This window comes from Emydura macquarii, unplaced genomic scaffold (genome assembly GCF_026122565.2).
Source record: "Emydura macquarii macquarii isolate MOO-44397 ecotype Brisbane River unplaced genomic scaffold, CSIRO-AGI_Emac_v2 contig_3451, whole genome shotgun sequence".
NCBI lineage: Eukaryota > Metazoa > Chordata > Testudines > Chelidae > Emydura > Emydura macquarii.
This window is the reverse complement of record NW_027133588.1, coordinates 3,385,737-3,402,758: the sequence shown is the minus strand read 5'-3', so window position 1 is coordinate 3,402,758 and position 17,022 is coordinate 3,385,737. Positions and strand designations below refer to the sequence as shown.

Genomic DNA, 17,022 nt, shown 5'->3' with positions numbered 1-17,022 from the left:
CAAATGCTTTTAAAAAAGAAAAGGGGGTAAAAATCTTAACCTTTTGCAGGTTATTAATGGATTAATGTTCATTATATGACCTCTAATGCATTTGATTAGGAGGGAAGGGGAATATTCATGTGACTTGCTGGAAATGTTCAGCATGTAGACTTGATTCTTGATGTGTGGCTTGTAATTTATACAGTGCATTTTTACATTCAGATAATTACATTTAGGAGACCATTTGGACTGTAGCAGAAATAGCTAGGAAATAACTGAAGGTGAAATTTACCATACGTCTTCCAGTAATTAGAGACAGAGTATATCAACAGTGTTTTGGAGCCTGCAGGAGCAAGCCTCCCAGTCAAGTCAACAGGCTTGGGTTAGTGAAGCTTGTGCTAGTGCTCTAAAAATAGCCTAGGGAGGGGGATGGGCTTCAGAGACTGAGGTCCAGCCCAAAGTGCTATTGGTATGGGTGTTTTTAGAGCGCTAGTGTGAGTCCCACTAACCAGTGTCTGTTGCCCCAGGCTGGAAGGCTCACTCCCACAGGCTCCAAAATGCTGTATGGCATACCTGTAGGGACACCACTTTAACAACTCAGTGCACCCTGTTGGACCTACTTGTGTGAGGAAACAGGGTGTAAACTTCAACTACAGTTGTGGCTTTCCTTCCTGCTTTTGGTATAAGTGGGACATTCTTCTAATTGTAGTTCTTAGTGTAGGTTTCTTAATTTTAGCTTTTTATTACAACCTTTAGCAGAAGGGGTTATAATGGTAATTAATGTGTGCATGTTCTGGCCATGATTGTCAGAACATATGGCCAAACAACTGGTGTCCTGAAATACCTGTTGTGATGTTCCCCTGGTCCAATCTGGGCTGGTGAATGGATGAGTCACTCCAATCCTCCACTCCTGGAGCCTGCTTTACTCTACTGTGCTGTGAAGAACCCCCATTCCTGGGTTGCTCATGCACAGCCTCCAGCAAGCAAGTTGCTCCCAACTGAGTGAGTGCTTCTAGCCAGCCACTCTTTGGATTATACAACAAAATTACCCCAGCTAGACCCCCAGTTCCAGATGCAACCCTAGGAACCTCCATCTTACAATGTTCAGTGATGCCCACTGAACAATGTGAGTTCATAAATGCATCAATTTAACAAAGAAATTGATATGCACAAGCCTCGCTACTCCAGGCGGAGCCTCTAGCGCACATCAAGCCAAATGCTCTGCTTTAGGTAAAACAAGCAAATAAATCTATTAACTATAGAAGGATTTTAAGTGATCAGTCAAAGGATAACAAGTCAGATTTGGTCAAGAGAAAGCAAAAGCAAAACGCACTCTGCTGAAAGCATTAAGCTTAGTTTAACCTTACAAACTTGTGATTCTCACCACGGGCTGGCTGGTTTCCCCTTCAGCCAGGCTCTCCCCTTTGGTCAGCACTTGAGTTGCTTGGTGGTGTTTATAGATGGAGGTGGAAGAGATCATAGCAAATGTCTCCCCTTTTTAAAATGTTCCTTCTCCCTTCTGGGGCTTTTGCTTTCTCTCTTCCCCCCCCAGTCAGGTGACAAACCGTGTCCTTTTATGGTTTCATCCATGTCCTGAGTCAGTGAGCACAACCTAACTGTGTGGTTCCAAGCTGGCCAAAGGAAGGGAGGTGATTTACTCAAGTCCCATTGATTTCTCTGATGCCCAGGCCAGCCCTTTGTTTGTGGAAAACTGAGCTGGGTTTGTCCTATAAACACCTTGACAAGGTGTGAACTGCCCCTCTGCTCCTGGAGTTTTGCCTGGATATGTTTCAAACAACGAGGACACATCTTTGGGAATATTACAGAGTGAAGCCTCATGACACATGACATTGCAACAAACATATTACTATAATGATGATGCTCAGTACACCATGAACATTCCAAAAACGTCTTATAATACAATACACAATGTCATATAAGGGTGACCATGGGGTGCAGGGCGTCACAGCTGATACAGTCAAAACTTGCTTGGCATGTTAGAGGTCAACACTTTTGTTGTGAATTCATCATTGTTCAGTTACAAATTATTCAGTAACAGTAGAATAATTTTGCTTTGTAGTTTAGATAACTACATGACAACTTGTAAAAAGCCAGTAAACTTGTCACAGACTTATCTGTGGTTTGTCATGCTGAATTGCACAGTATATGTGCACACTATCTGTGCAAATATTAGTTGGTGCCCAAGGAAAGCTCATGAGCTGGAGGAGTGAACACTGATTTTTGTTTGTGCTCTATCAGGAAAGCTACCTTCACAGGGAAAGTCACTTATTTTAACAGTCATACCTGTTAGCGACCTGTTCATCTCCCAGTTGTATTGTTTTGTAGGAGATACTGCCTGTCTAGGACCTTGAGGGTGGCTTGGTCAGAAAGCCATGGATTTCAAGCAGGACCCCAGAAATAAGTGGGGCTTGTTAGGTTCTGTGGCAACTAGCCTGGACCACACAAGAGGAGCTAGCTGCTAGAGGCTGGGAGTGGCTTAAGAGTGAAGTAGCTATGCTGAGGGAAATCTGCAGGGACTCTAAACTTGACAGCGGGGTGACCTCCCGCCAGGTGTGTCTTTTGCTGCTATCCCTGTGTAAATTTCCCCCAAATTTGGTCAAGTTATAAGCCTCTGAAAAATAGCAGTTTGCACATGCTTAGTTGGCTTGTTAGAGTTAGGTCTCTAAATATTCAGTCTGCACCATGCTTGTTCCAACCTGGGGTGAACAGGACTCTTCCTGGCAGCCAAAGGGTACTTTATTCTCAGTGCCTATGCCTAGAATAGGGAGGTAGTTGCCCCTGTCTTCTCAATGCTCCTGCTGGTGCCCAATTGGTGAGGAGGAAATGCCATGTGTGGGGATGGAGTTCTTCCAGGGGGGAGAAGGAGCTTGAGGGAGTTACCTGGGGTATATGGCATTGGAGGACAGACTGGCTGAGGGCAGGAGGCAGAAGGATGTCTGAACATTCTCCTCCATGACTACTGGGTGCAGTTCCAGGTTCTGAGTCTCTTTATTTCTGTCAGTAAATAGCTGTAAACCCCCTGACAGTATCTTATCCCTTCTTCAAGTGCTGGTCCTATGTAGATTCCAGACAGGGATGTACATGCACACCATGCACCGGAACGGGTTGATTAGTCTCCATCAACCCCTGTGCACATTGTGCATTCACCACATGGTACAGCCGAGGTGCTATGAGACCGTGCAGGTCAACACCCCCTCAGTTCCCTCTTACCACCAGATGGCCAGATTCAGACCATTTCTCCATCTCTCCTGCTGCGTAGCAAAAACAGAAGTTTTTTAAGTGTTAAACCGTTACATTTTGTAGAATCTAGTGGTTAGAACTTAGTCTTTTAGTTAATTATTCAAGTTTTTACCTCGGGGCATCCTATTCATGCGGGGGGATTATGCCCAAACATGTCAGGTTTACGATCTGTTACTGTCAAGATTGTTATTGGGGCTGTGGATTCTACTCCCCTTATTTCCTCATACCAAAGAAAAATGGGGACCTTTTACACCATCTTGGATTTAAGGGCCTTGAACCAAATATATCTAACAATTCCACTTGTATGGTCCCCCTTTAACAAATAATCCCCTTTCTTCCCCTTGGATCCTGGTTCACAGCTTTCAATATGAAGGATGCATATTTTTATGTGGACATCCACCCTGCTCACCACAAGTTCTTCCACTTCATGGTAGGGTATACCCATTACCAATTCTGCATCCTCCAATTTGGCATAACCATTGCACCCTATATCTTCACAAAGGTTTTCCCTGGCATCACATGTAGACTGCATCACTCACTCTTCTATATCTAGATGATTCGCTCCTAGTGGCATCATCCTGTGAACGCCGCCTCAACGCTATCTGAACCTAACGACAACTCCCCAGTCTGGGCATCTGTATCAACAAGGAGAAGTCCATTCTCGTCCCTATGAAAGAGCTCACATTCATAGGTGCTTTGCATGCACACTAGGAAGGCACGAGCCTTCCTACCAAAAGTCTGTTTTACCAGTCTCAAGGCTCTCATTGCACACCTCCAGCACTGTCCCCGCACACATGTCAGAAATTGCCTTTTGCTCTTGGGACCTATAAAAGCATGTCCTGCCATCACCCCATATGCATGATTTCATGTGAGATGCCTGCAATTGTGGCTTCGCCTAATGTATGACCTACAGAGACACATAAACAAATGTATCATCCTTCCACCCACGGTGGTACCTATCCTAGCATGGTGGTGCAACCCCTCCAAAGTAATGGCGGGTATTCCCTTCAAGCCCCCCGTGCTCGAAATCACTCTTATCATGGATGTTTCACTCGGGCTGGTGTGCCCACATATGTGGGCACAATCAGCACCGGGCCTATGGACACCCAGAGAAGCAGCGATGCACATCAGTATCTTAAAGCTATGAGCAGTCCTGTGTGCTTCAGGTACTTCTTCCACTTGTCCACTCCAAACATGTGCAACTTCTCTCAGACAATAGGAAGGTGTGTGTGTGTGTGTGTGTGTGTGTGTGTGTGTGTGTAAAAACAAACTGCAAGGAGCCAAATTGCCAACTCTATGCAGAGAGGCACTCTGCCGGTGGAACTAGTATCTATGACACAATTTCACGTTACATGCAATCCACATACCAGGCACAGACAACACCCTAACAGATATGCTCAGCTGCTTTTTCCATTGTAATCATGAGTGGGAGATCCATGACCCCACTCTTTGCTCCATATTCCAACATTGGGGCATGCCAACATGGGATCTCTTTGCAACACCAACCAACCACAAGCTTCCCCTTTTCTGTTCCAGGGGAGCCCTAGGGCAGAACTCATAGGCAGACACCTTCCTCTTCCCATGGGCACTGGGACTTTGTTATGCATTTCTACGTGTCCCACAAGTCCTGCACAGTCCTCATGCTCAGCCCTCTTCTGGCCCCACCAATGCTGGTTCTCAGAGCACCTTTGCCTCTCCACCCACAGTCCAATACGTCTCTCCCTTCTTCCAGACCACCTCAGGCAATAACAAGGTCAAATCCACCACCCCAACCCACACCTCGCAGCTTGGTACTTGGATGAGGCTCACGGATAGACATTGCATGCTCCATGCCCGTGAGAGACATTCCCACCTGCAGCTGATGCCATGCTACCAGAGCTTGCTACCAGGACAAATGGCAACAATTCATGGGGTGGGTGACCAATAACCAACTATCAGATGAGTGTCAATACCAACCATCCTGGATTATCTACTTCACCTTTGCAGCTTGGACCTCCTCCATGATAGCACTTTTTCAGTTTGCTTCTTTGAAAAATGGGAAACTATTTATCCAACTATACTTTTTTTTAAAAAATGTATGTGATTATCTTTAGTCATAATGCATATGCAAAGGGGGCTGAATTAGGGTTGCATGGACAACTTTATTTCTGGCATTTCTGAAATTGAGTGCTTCTTTTTGACACTATATAGATGTCTGCAATGTGGATAAGTTAAGGTAACCACAAGCACATTAAAACTTCTACTTCCTGATTTATGAATTAAAATACTTACATTTCAGTGAAGAACAGTCTCCCTCATGCAAATTATTCAAACAGTAGCAACTGTATTTCTGCTGGGATCACTAAGGGTATGACTTCACTGCAGTTAAAGACTTGCGGCTGGCCTGTGCCTGCTGACTTGGACTAAGGCAGTGGCTCTCAACCTTTCCAGACTACTGTACCCCTTCCAGGAGTCTGATTTGCCTTGCATATCCCAAGTTTCATCTCACTTAAACTGCTTGCTTACAAAATCAGACAAATATGAAAGTGTCACAGCACAGTATTACTGAAAAATTGCTTGCTTTCTCATTTTTACCATGTAATTATAATATAAAACAATTGGAATAGAAATACTATATTTACATTTCAATGTATAGCGTATACAGCTCTATAAACAAGCTATTCTGAATGAAATTTTAGTTAGTACTGACTTCACGTGTGCTTTTTATGTAGCCTGTTGTAAAACTAAGCAAATGTCTGGATGAATTGATGTACCCCCGGAAGATCTTTGTATACTGCCAGGGGTATGTGTACCTCTGGTTGAGAACAACTGCACTAAGGGGCTATTTAACTGCAGTGTTTGTCATTTTGGGCTCAGCCTTCAGCCCAAGCTCTGGGAGTCTCCCACCTCTCAGGGTCCTAGAGCCCAGGCTCCAGCCTGAATGTCTGTCTGTGCTGCAATTACACAGCCCCATACCCAGAATCCCATGAGCCCAAGTAACCTGGCATGGGCTAGTCGCAAGTTTTTTAATTGCAGACTGGACATGCACTAAGGGATCATGCAGGGTGGAAGCTTCGTTTTGTTCTGCTAAAACTTAAGAAGTCTGCTGAATATGCTTGGATGCAATATTGTGAAGCAAGATCTTAGAGTACTTGCTCCTGTCAATTCCAAGCAAGTGTATGTGTGCTGCGTGCACAGTCATCAGAAGGTTTTTCCCCCAGCGGTACCCGTCGGGTCGATTTAGCTGCCCACTGGAGTCATACCACTATAACGCTGTATAAAGGGCCCTGCTGACCTGCCGCCTCTTCACTTCCTTCTTACTGCCTATGACGGTCAGTTGGAGGTACTCTTCTCTCTTGCTTTGGAAAGCATTCCCCTAGTGTCTTGATCGTAGATACCTGTAAATAGTTAAATTAGTTTAATAATCAGTTATTAGTCGTTAAGTTTCATATGCCCCCCACCGGGCAGGCCAGTCAGACTGCAGCACTATGGTGAAGAGTGCTCCGCCGTCAATCAGGGAGCTGGCAGCACACAGAGAGCTCGGCGCCGAAAGACTCCTGGCACCACTCCCACTCACCAGTGCCATGCAAGAGGCCCAAGAAAACTGGTAGAGGGTACTCGCCCATGGTGAGATCAGTGGTAAGAGACAATAAGGGTGCGCATGCTGGATAGGAACACACGGCACCCACTCTGTTGGAAGCAGCACTGTCAACTCTGGGTCCGCAGAAGAGTACGTTGAGTTCAGTGCCTGTGGACACCCCTGCCAGGCAGAGTCTGGTGGAGAAGTTGGATCCTGCCCCCTTTCCACTCCAGACACCTTTTGAGATAGCCTCAGAACATGTAAAAGGGCCTCTTGTGTGGGTCAGAGTTCAATAAAATTTGTTTCTTAAAACATTCATATTCATAAAACATTAATACAGGAAATAGAAATGAATGTCTAAACATCCCTTTGGAACTATAACATCATCAGGGCGAGTGCAAGAACAAGTTCTCAGAACTCTTGAGGGGTATGAATAATTTCATAGCTCTATTTGGAGTCTCTCAGGTACCCTGATATAACTCAGGTGTGTGCAAGACTATTTCACAGTCCTCCTGTGGTACTTGTTTTTAGGAAAACATCCTAATGTCCTTCTGCCATCCTGTAGAATCTTCTTTCTAAGATTCTGCTAAAAGAACAAAAGTATCCTGAAATTAAGCTTACCAATAAAATCTAAACTGGTACTGAGAGATGAGGTGTCTCAGCCAGTCAGCCTGCAACTGAACTTGTCATTAAAATGTGCACAGGTTGGACTGGGTAGGCCTCTCATCAGCCAAGGTCGTAGCTCTTCAAGAACTTGAGTCTCTTCTGAAGATTCTCTGGCTTGTCAAAGTCTAGAATGTACTCCAGATACCTTAATGGGAAGAGGAATCCCCCCCCACACAAGTCACTGGTGTTCTGGTTTAAAGACTGCATCTTTCTTGACTTGCCTGGATCTATAAGATCTAGCCCAGATTTTCTGAGAATTTGGGAGCAATACGTTTTAAACAACCCCAAAAACAAAAAAACCCTCTTGACACTAATCATGGATTGACTTGGACAAATCAGATAACAGACTGTGGCAGCCCAAATAGCACAGGTGGAAAGCTGACCATGACTGTTTTAGAGGAGTAGTTTTTTTTGGGGGGGAAGGGTGAGTGGAAGGTACAATATCTGAGTGTGGCCAGAATTTCTTTGTTTTGAGTTATTTCTTCTAATACTTGTCGGAGCCTTAGTACAACCACTTGTCCTGGTTACTGCTTAATACAAACTAAAACAACTGTCTGGTTCAAATACCTTTCAGGAGTAGCTCCATTCCTTCTGATTTTTCTGTCATCTTTTCAAGCTCTTAAATCATAAAACGGGATTAATCGTGAGATGTCTATTCTTCAGTCATGGTGCTTTGGGCTGCCTCATTTGGGATAAAATTTAAGGACTCTAAAGTGGAGAGCACCAGAGGTGTCAGGCTGACTCCTCTCCTGAAGTGGAATTCTGCAAGTTTTCCCCATTGATTGTGACCTGAGTTACAGCACCTTGGGTACCGACAGTGACTGACTCAGCAGGTCCAACTGGGTTTCTTCTTGGGAACTTGTGGCAGTACATATTTGCTGTGAGATAGAAACAGCTTCTTCAAAGTAAAGTATGACTTATTTTTCTCAAAAGATGCACAGCACTTAAAGATGGATTTTAAAATAACAGACCTACGACTGTATTCTCTTACCTAAACTTAACCTGTATACCTATCTCATGTAGGTTTGTCTTATTGCCCATCTCTGAGTTGGGAGAAATAGCTCACTCCTTATCTCTGAATATCTAATCACTGACACATCCTGGCCAGTCTTTCAGCTCACCCAAAAATAACTCCTCCCTTTTCTAGGGTCTCTGTGGTTTTGTGAATCTTCTTTGATCCCCATTTAGCTTTGGGAAGAGTAAAATGTCCTAGCCTGGATGGAGCCAGCTAGGTAAATTCTCCTGCTACTGGATGGCCCAGCCATTGTTACCTTAACTCCTTTAAAGCCATGTATGTAAGGCCGATTTGCCTCTGTCATGGTTTTATCTCACCTGCTGCATTCTGTAACACCCTCCACTGTAGCTTCCTCTGATTTAGCATTATGCATTCAGGCAGGTGATAGTACAAAATAGAACAGGGAAATTAAGTTACACATAAGTAATCCAGACACTTTTTTCATCACCGCATCTTTATACAGTGTTCTGACTGGGGAATTTGTGGCTTGCTAATCTTGCTGGTTTTAAGGAAGGTGGTGAAGTTTAGCAGAGGGAGCTAGTGTCTGAGACAGACTGGTGCAAGAAAACCCTGGAAATAGCCAGGCTGAATGGGAAAGAATGGCCTTGTGGTTAAAACATGTGACCTGGAGTTTAATTTCCACCTTTGCTGCAGCCTTTCTGTGTGATCTCCTAGAGCACCTAGTTTTACTTAATGTCTCATTCTCTCTGTAAATGAGGTTACTTGCGTATCTCACGGGGCAGTTAAGACCAATGTGTTGTTGAATTGCAAAGTATTTAGTACTATCCAGAAAGAAGGGGATGAGATAGAAGTTGAGAAGCCCATTGTACACTACTTCCAGACCTGTCTAGTTGGGATTAAGTAATTTTGAAGTTGTTCCAAGCCTCCCCATCTTTCCTCAGTTGCTGGAAGCAAAGAGGAGCTCCTCTCTGTCCTTGTGGGTACGGAAGAGTGGGAAGCTTCTCCTTTCCCACCCCTGACTATGGGAGCTTCTCTCTTATCCTTGGATCCTAGTGGGAAACTTTAGGGGAGGGAGAGAGGCAGGAAGTGGCTTCTTATTCTCTCAATCCTCTTTAATTAAAAAAAAAAAAAAGGGGGGGGGGGAAGCAACAGAAGAAATGAGCCTTTTATTCCTTCTCTCTGTGATCACACCCCATCCTATGCTGCTGCTCGTGGCCTTGTTGTTCCCCCCCGCTACCCCTCAGTAACAGCAGAGCTAAATCTTAGGCCTGGTCTACGCTATGGGATGTATGTAGATAATATACACTTGCAACTACCCTCTCCTGCTGCTGCTCTGTCCTGTGGCTGCTCAACCCCTTGCGAAGCTTGCAGGCATCCCTCCCTGCCTGAACTACCCTCAATCAATTTAGCAAGTGTTCAAAATAAGACCAACAAAAGAGACAGCTGTACAGTCCCCCTTGGGCCAGCAGGGTGGGTGGCACCTGGGTGCAAGGATGCTAGATGCTGGATTGCCTCCATTAACAAGAAGTTGAAGAATTATCTGTCACTTTTTTTGTTGGGGAGGAGGAATGAGGGGGGCACATTGGAAGGCTGCAGCTGGTGGTGCATTGATACAGCAGCAGGGTCCACTCCCCCTTTTCCACCCCCCAGCCTGCTCGCCTCACTGACCCCTGGGGCTCTTGGGCTGGATTGGACTCCTGGCACTGAGCACCACATCCAACTCTTCTTCCCGATCTCTAAGATGGCCCCCTGACTCATGTTGGTAGGTGGGCCGCAAGCAGGCAGCGGGAAAGACTGGGACTCCAGCAACAGGGAAGGAGAAGCAGCCCCATGTAGTGGGGGCGGGAAGCTCAGCCAGCTGCCCTGCTGTTCCTCCCTGTGTTGCACAGAACACAGGGTGTGTGCCAGGGGGAGCTGCTGCCTCCTTGCTGCTGGGTATCTCGAGAAATCTTGGGGGGGGGGAATGACTTTTCGTGGGATTCTTCCTGCCGCCCCCCCCCCCCCCCCCCCCCCCGTTGCCTCTGGACACACTGTCAATTTACACACTGCGCTGCTTACATTGATTTTTTTATGGCTCTCAGATTTTGTCCCACAATGCCCAGCACTGACAATACAATCGACACAAGCACTCTTGGTGAGGACACAAATCACTGCCACTAGGAACCAAGTGCAGGCACATACAATCAATTTAATAACAGTAGTGGCTATATACCAAAGTAAATTAGATTGTCATAATTTAGTAGTGTAGACATGGCCTTAAAAAGTCCATCTGCTCAAAAGCTATAGGTAGCCACATGAAAAATAAACAGATTATTTGGAAGTTTAACCAAAGGTATTGGGTCTTTGGAAATGCTCTTAGTGGGGAGTGCTTTTTTTTAAAAACAATAAAGTTCACTTAAACTTTTTTTTTTTTTAAATGTTGGCTCAGTTACCCCTGAGTTCTAGTGCTATTGTTCTAGTCCTAGGTGTGTGTGTATATACATATGTGGTAGAGACATCCATGTGATAATTTATCATACATCTTTGACTGCCTCATCTGCACTCCAGCCACTAATCAATCTACCTAGGACTCTTAACATTCAGAATACAGAGAAATGTCAGACCATGGCTTTTAGAAAATAAATAAAAAGCTATAGAAGAATAGCACAACTCATGGGGAATGCAGTCTTCCTAGCTATGCAGCTAAAATTGCTTTATGGGCATGACCTATGTTCTTCATGGGGAGTTGTCAGGATGACCTGCAAGTGCCACAAAGACATAGAAAGTGTGGCATAGGTAAGATACAAAAGAGCTATTTTAGACACTTTTTCAATGTACTGGTACTGTAATTCATTGCCTTCTCCCTGTATGTAATTTTCCTTTTTAATCGGAATTAGGCTATAAAGAGGGAAAACACTGACTCATTAACATTTTTAAAAAACTTTTTGAAAGCAGCTTTTCTGTCAGTCGTTAAAAATCACTGTCTTGCTATTGGCTTGATATATAAACAAGTGCTATATGCCATTGGAAAGTATGGATTTTCAACTCCAGTGGGATAAGGTAAGTGTATCTAGCTCAGTTAATCACAAGGCCTTGTATCTTTAAAATGGTCGCTAGTTCTGGAATTAACAATTTAAAGAAATATAATTACTAATCACCATGGCATCTAAACACCAAAATAAACTAATTGTAGTGTCTGCATTGTCCTGACTGATAGCCTTACCAGGGGTGCAGAAGAGACTGTATTGCCTAAGCCTTCTTTCTTAGGGGGAAATTCTTAAGGGGAATCAGGGCTTTCTGGCCTAAAAATAGCTGCTGCTACAGCAAGAAGACCTGTGTAAAGAGATGTCTTGTGTTGCATTCTGAAAGCGGCAGGAAAACTCTTCCTAATATCTTTGTAGAAGGGAGATCTACATCTGGCTGCAATTTTAGTGCTGTATGTCTAGCTCCTGTAAGCTTAATCTTCTGTACTATCGTGCATAGTCCTTGTTGATCATATAGCAAATATATAATCCTCCGCTCCTGCTTCTTTTGATTCACGTTGTGTAAGGAGGAAGGAAACACATTTGATAGAGGGTTTTTTTGTTTGTTTTTTTAAGTGGGTGTTTGTAAGTTGCTCAGAGGTTTGGAATGTTAGTAATCATGGAACTGAATTCATGTGCACAATTCAAGGGTAGCGGTAAGAGGCCAATATTCCTCATCTGCAGAAATAAAGGAATTTATTCTATGCAGGGAAGTGGGAAAGGGCATAGATTCTCCCCTGCCCCACCTGACCCTTTTCTTCCCCTTCCTTCACCACCAGCAGCCTGACACTGCCCATGACCTATGGATGCCTACATTTGCCCCCTCTGAATTTGAATGAATGTTGTGATCTGGCACAAATCTGAGGGGTGCTGCAATCCATGTGACAGGTTGCAACACAACTCACTCAGTTGCATTGTCACTCAGGTTTGGCCTAGCCAAAAGGTGGTTAGACCATGGACTGGGTAGCCACATGCATTCCCCAGTTCTGCAGCCTATGCTGTGGATGTACAATGACCATGTGAATGTAACCAATAGTACATTAAGAACTATTGGAATTCAATAGTTCTGGTAATTTGGGCTGAGATTATGCCTGAGCCTAACACAGGAGGACCGTGTGAGGAGAGGAGAGTACTGTTCCTCTTACCCCTGTATAAGGGCCAGTCTCAATGCTTGTGCTGGGGCTGCTACCTACCACTGCTCCAGGGATGTGTTAGCCCAAAGTGGATTGGGAAAAGGTGAGGCCATGGCCACCCGGCTCCAGGAGGTGGGGTGGTAGGCTTTGTTCATATTTAAAAAAAAAAAAAAAAAACCTCTTCAAGACATGAAGCTGGGAAATAGATTGTGCCTCTTGGGATATAATTTATTTCACTGCTCTCAGGTAGAGCAGCTCCGTGAACATTGCTGGCACAAATTTGGTCCTTGAGCTGTTAACCCCAGAAAACCTTTACAGTTACCATTGCTGGCTTGCAACGCTGGTGGTTTCCTGAGTTAGGAGTTTATAGGAGTGTGATCATTATTACTCATGTTACAATTCTGTAGATTTAATACTATGTGGACTTAATTCTGTGCTTATATGTTAAAGTGATTTCATTGAAAGTTCAGTATCTTCCAGTGTAGAACTGTGGAAATATGTTAAACTGTGTTGAAATAAAACTTGTCTTAATTTTTATAGCTTCTTCAACAACTGAAGCGATTGATATGTGACCTCTGCAGATTATACAATCTTCCTCAGCATCCGGATGTCGAGATGTTAGATCAGCCATTACCAACAGGACAGGTAAATCCAAAAGATCTAGATAGCTACTGAAAATTAAAAGCCCATTCTTTAATTCTAACAAAATTGTATATGGCAAGAAGGAAAGGAATAATCTTAAAGCAGTCAATATTTGGACACAGAGGACTATTGCTTTATACCAAAACTTAGGGCACAGTCCTTCCTCTTAATTTTGTTGTAGGATTTACCTACCTTTTCTGTTGCTGTCAAAATAATGTGCAGATTCCCTTACTGGGAATTGGGATTGGGAGGAGTAGATTGTGGGGGGAGTTGTTCATGTATACAACCTCTGGACTATCAGTTGTGAACTTGGCCCAAGTTTTTAGTTTGGGGACTCAAAACCTGTGTAGAACACTTTCCATCTTTCTCCCCCTGGCTTCTGCAACAATTTTGAGTAACTGTTTTCATTCTCATTATTTTACTGCATATATCAACAGGTGATTAGTGAACAAAGGACATTCCTTTTCCATCATCCCATGTCCTGAAGCAGCTAGCAAGAGACATGTTGACAGTGATTGCCTTTTCTCCCACTATTGCTTCCTTCCTTCTCCTCCTCTGTATTTGCCATCCTTTGGGCTTCTCTGTCAAATTTAACTCTCCCCTCCACCTTCCACTCAGCTGTCATCTACTGCCTAACTCCTGGCTCCCTGCTTTTCTTTATCTGTCATCTAATCATATCCATGGTGACTTTAACTATTATATTGACTGTCTCATCTGACCCATTGGCCTCCTGCCTTTTTGCTCACCACTTTATTCAGTCTTCAACCCTGACTCAGCTGTCACATAAGAAGACAGTCATTCCTTGGACCTAGTCTTCACTAAGTACTAGTCCCTCTGTTACCTCTCTCGCTGAATTCTTGATTTCAGGCAATATATCAGCATCCCACAACACTCTTTCACCCCCTTATTGCTTCATGATTTTCAGTCCATCTCTGAATTCTCCACCATTCTTGTTATCCATCACATCCAGAGATTCCCTCAACTCTAGTCTCTTCTGCATTCTGGACTCATCAGGGCATCAGAGTCCATGACAGGAGCTGGCTACTACAGCTCTAAGAGAAAAGAGCTTGTAGGAAGCAAGCAGCTCCCAACCAAGACAGATATATTTGCAATAACTGCCAAAGATTATGGAAATCTTGGATTAGACTATTTAGTCACATGAGACATTGCAAACCATCTACATCATAGGCTGCAATTTCCACCATCTCTCAGATCATCTCAGATGAAGGATGCTCATCACTTCTGCCACCGCAACCCTCTGCCACACTTGTACTTAGCCTCAGCCCTGACCCATATCAGCACCCATGGCACTGAACTCTCTAGAGAAAATCTAGAGATCAAGCAAACTTCTGCCAGTGCAAACTTTCCCTTTATCTTTTGCCATTATATCTAGCTCGCCAAATGACTCTACTGCTTACTCCTTGAATCCATTGTCTTCAGCCCCTGTTGTCTGTCTGTCTCATCTTCAACTACATCCTCAATCCCCTCTTCTTGTCTGACATGCTTCTTCATCTCTACCAATGCCCTTGTCTTCAGGGAGAGAGTTTGTTTTATCGTCTTTTATTCCTATCTTCCTGCTCTTGCTAGTCACTGATCTTCATCTCTCACCTATTCTCTTCCAACTCCTACTTCTCTGACAGACAGCATCTTACCTTTAGACCGTAAAATTCTCCTTTGTACACAGAGTGGAAGGGGCTGAATGTGCCTTATTATACCACATCATCTTAAAAACAAAAACTTTGACTCTGACTAATATGTTGCCTCCCCCTCCTACTTAATCTTTCAATTTAAACAGTCTGCCTACAGCCACTGCATCACCTTCCTCACCTCAAACTCCTGGATCTACTGTAATCCACAATCCATCCTTTCCATTTCATGGAAATTGATGTCACTTGCTCATTCTCTTTCTGGCTGTCGCATGGGGCCTATTTTCAGTCCTCTTTGATCTCTTATGTGCCTCAGATACTATTGATTCTTACCTGCCTTTCCTTATCTTTCATTACTGTTCTCTTCTTATCTCTGCAGAAACTCTTTCAGTTGCTTCTTTGGTGGCATCTCCTTCTCTGGAAGGAGCGGTCCAAGGATAGAACCCGGACAGATTCCACTGACGTGGGCCCATCTACTCTCAAATGTACTTCTCCGCTCTGGATCTCTTATTTGGCTGTCTTAACATCCAGGCAGAGATGTCTATCTCAGACTCCCCAGGGCCAAAGCTTAGCTTATCTTTCCTCCCAGCCCCTTTGTTATAGTTGACCCTACCATTCTCCCTGTCAAATAAGGCCTGTACCTGTAATCTTCAACACCTCTCTTCTCCACCCAAATGTATAAACATCCAGGCTGTGCCAAATCCTGGTGCTCTTTCCTTTGACACCTCAAAAATCCACCCACTCCACCTTCTGTTCCCCTTAGCCAATTTGCTTAGAGACAGCCTAACTACAGTAACTGAAGCAGAAGCTAGTCTTTTTGTCAAATTATTTTGATTAATTTTGTCTGTCACTTGACTGTTGCCCACCACAACTTGAGTCACTTGGCTACTTCTCCACATATTGCACACAACATCTTGGTCATACCCCACAGAGCCTCTGCCTAAATTTGACATGGCTTTCTCCTTTTGTGCCCCCTCTTCCCCCTCCGCCCCCATCGCTGATGTCTCAATATCACTTCCTTCTCTGTACCTTCTTACATGCCCCTTTATGCTTAGTGACTAACTTAAACCTGTTCACCAAGCCAGTTTCTATGCCCCCAAGTCCTTCCCAAATGCAGTTTCTCAGAAGCTGAGGAGAAGTAACTAATTAAACAGGAAAGCGAATCGAATCAAGAAGTGTGCACGCCTTACTGAGTAATAAAGTGATCTCATTATCAACTTCATCCACCCCATTCGTTCCCTTTTGCAGTGTCATGTGAAATCAAGACTGCACTTCAAGTAAGAAGTGTCTATAAACTGAAGTTGTTTGTTTATGAGGTGCCTACCATGCTCTTAAATACTCAGTGTCGCATGGTGTCATGAAGTGCTCTGGTTAATTAAAACATTCTATCTTGTGCTGAATATGAAGTGGTATCTGGAGTGAGTCTTTACTGACACAGTTGACATATCAAATTGTATTTGTAATAGGCTCTGAGAATATTCCTTTTATTTGTATGTATTAAGATAACATGGCTTCTAAACTCCTGTAGAGAAGCAGACAGTTGTCATGTGGTGACATAACTTACAGTAAAATAGTAATGACTAAACTGTAATCTGACCAGAGATAAGCAAGATTATAATTGTGTAGTGTATTTGTCCTTCCCTCAATTACACACAAGGAAACTCCACTCTGGGATGGACTTTTAAGTCATTAGGTCATCCTACAAGGAAGTAGTTTCACTCAATAGTCCTGGTCACACCAGGAAGCTCCAGGCAAACTTGCTGGAGTGGTTTGTTACCTTAACCCTGAGATAATCAGCAGCAAATTGCAGAAGAATTGATTCAACTTGCTGTTCCATATAATATGGGACAATTCATTAAAAATTCAAACGAAACCACAGTCAATAGCTTAAAATAACTGTTGAACAATTCATATTTACTAAACAAGTACATAGATTTTAGTTCATTATTGAGGCCACCATAATATCCATGTGGATGCTGAATGTTCTGAAAACAGAAGATTGTTATGACCTCAGAAGGCAGTCTATTTCATTTTAGTAGTTTACCACAGTTGTTACTACTGTCTTTTTAAATAGATATCCTTGTATCACATCCACTTTGTTAGATTTAATAATACAGTAGTTAAGCTAATAATGGCATGGCTGCATCTTAACTTGACT

The 17,022-nt window shown here is 43.7% G+C and overlaps 1 protein-coding gene across 4 annotated transcripts in view; it reads left to right on the top strand.

Annotated features, from left to right (window-relative positions):
* Positions 1-17,022, top strand: part of UBE2Q2 (ubiquitin conjugating enzyme E2 Q2) — a 66,544-nt gene that overhangs the window by 22,275 nt on the left and 27,247 nt on the right. For all 4 annotated transcript variants that reach the window (XM_067534820.1, XM_067534819.1, XM_067534823.1 and 1 more), the window contains exon 3: positions 13,117-13,221. In XM_067534820.1, coding sequence (XP_067390921.1) covers positions 13,117-13,221 — 105 coding nt within the window. The remainder of the gene's footprint in view (positions 1-13,116; positions 13,222-17,022) is intronic.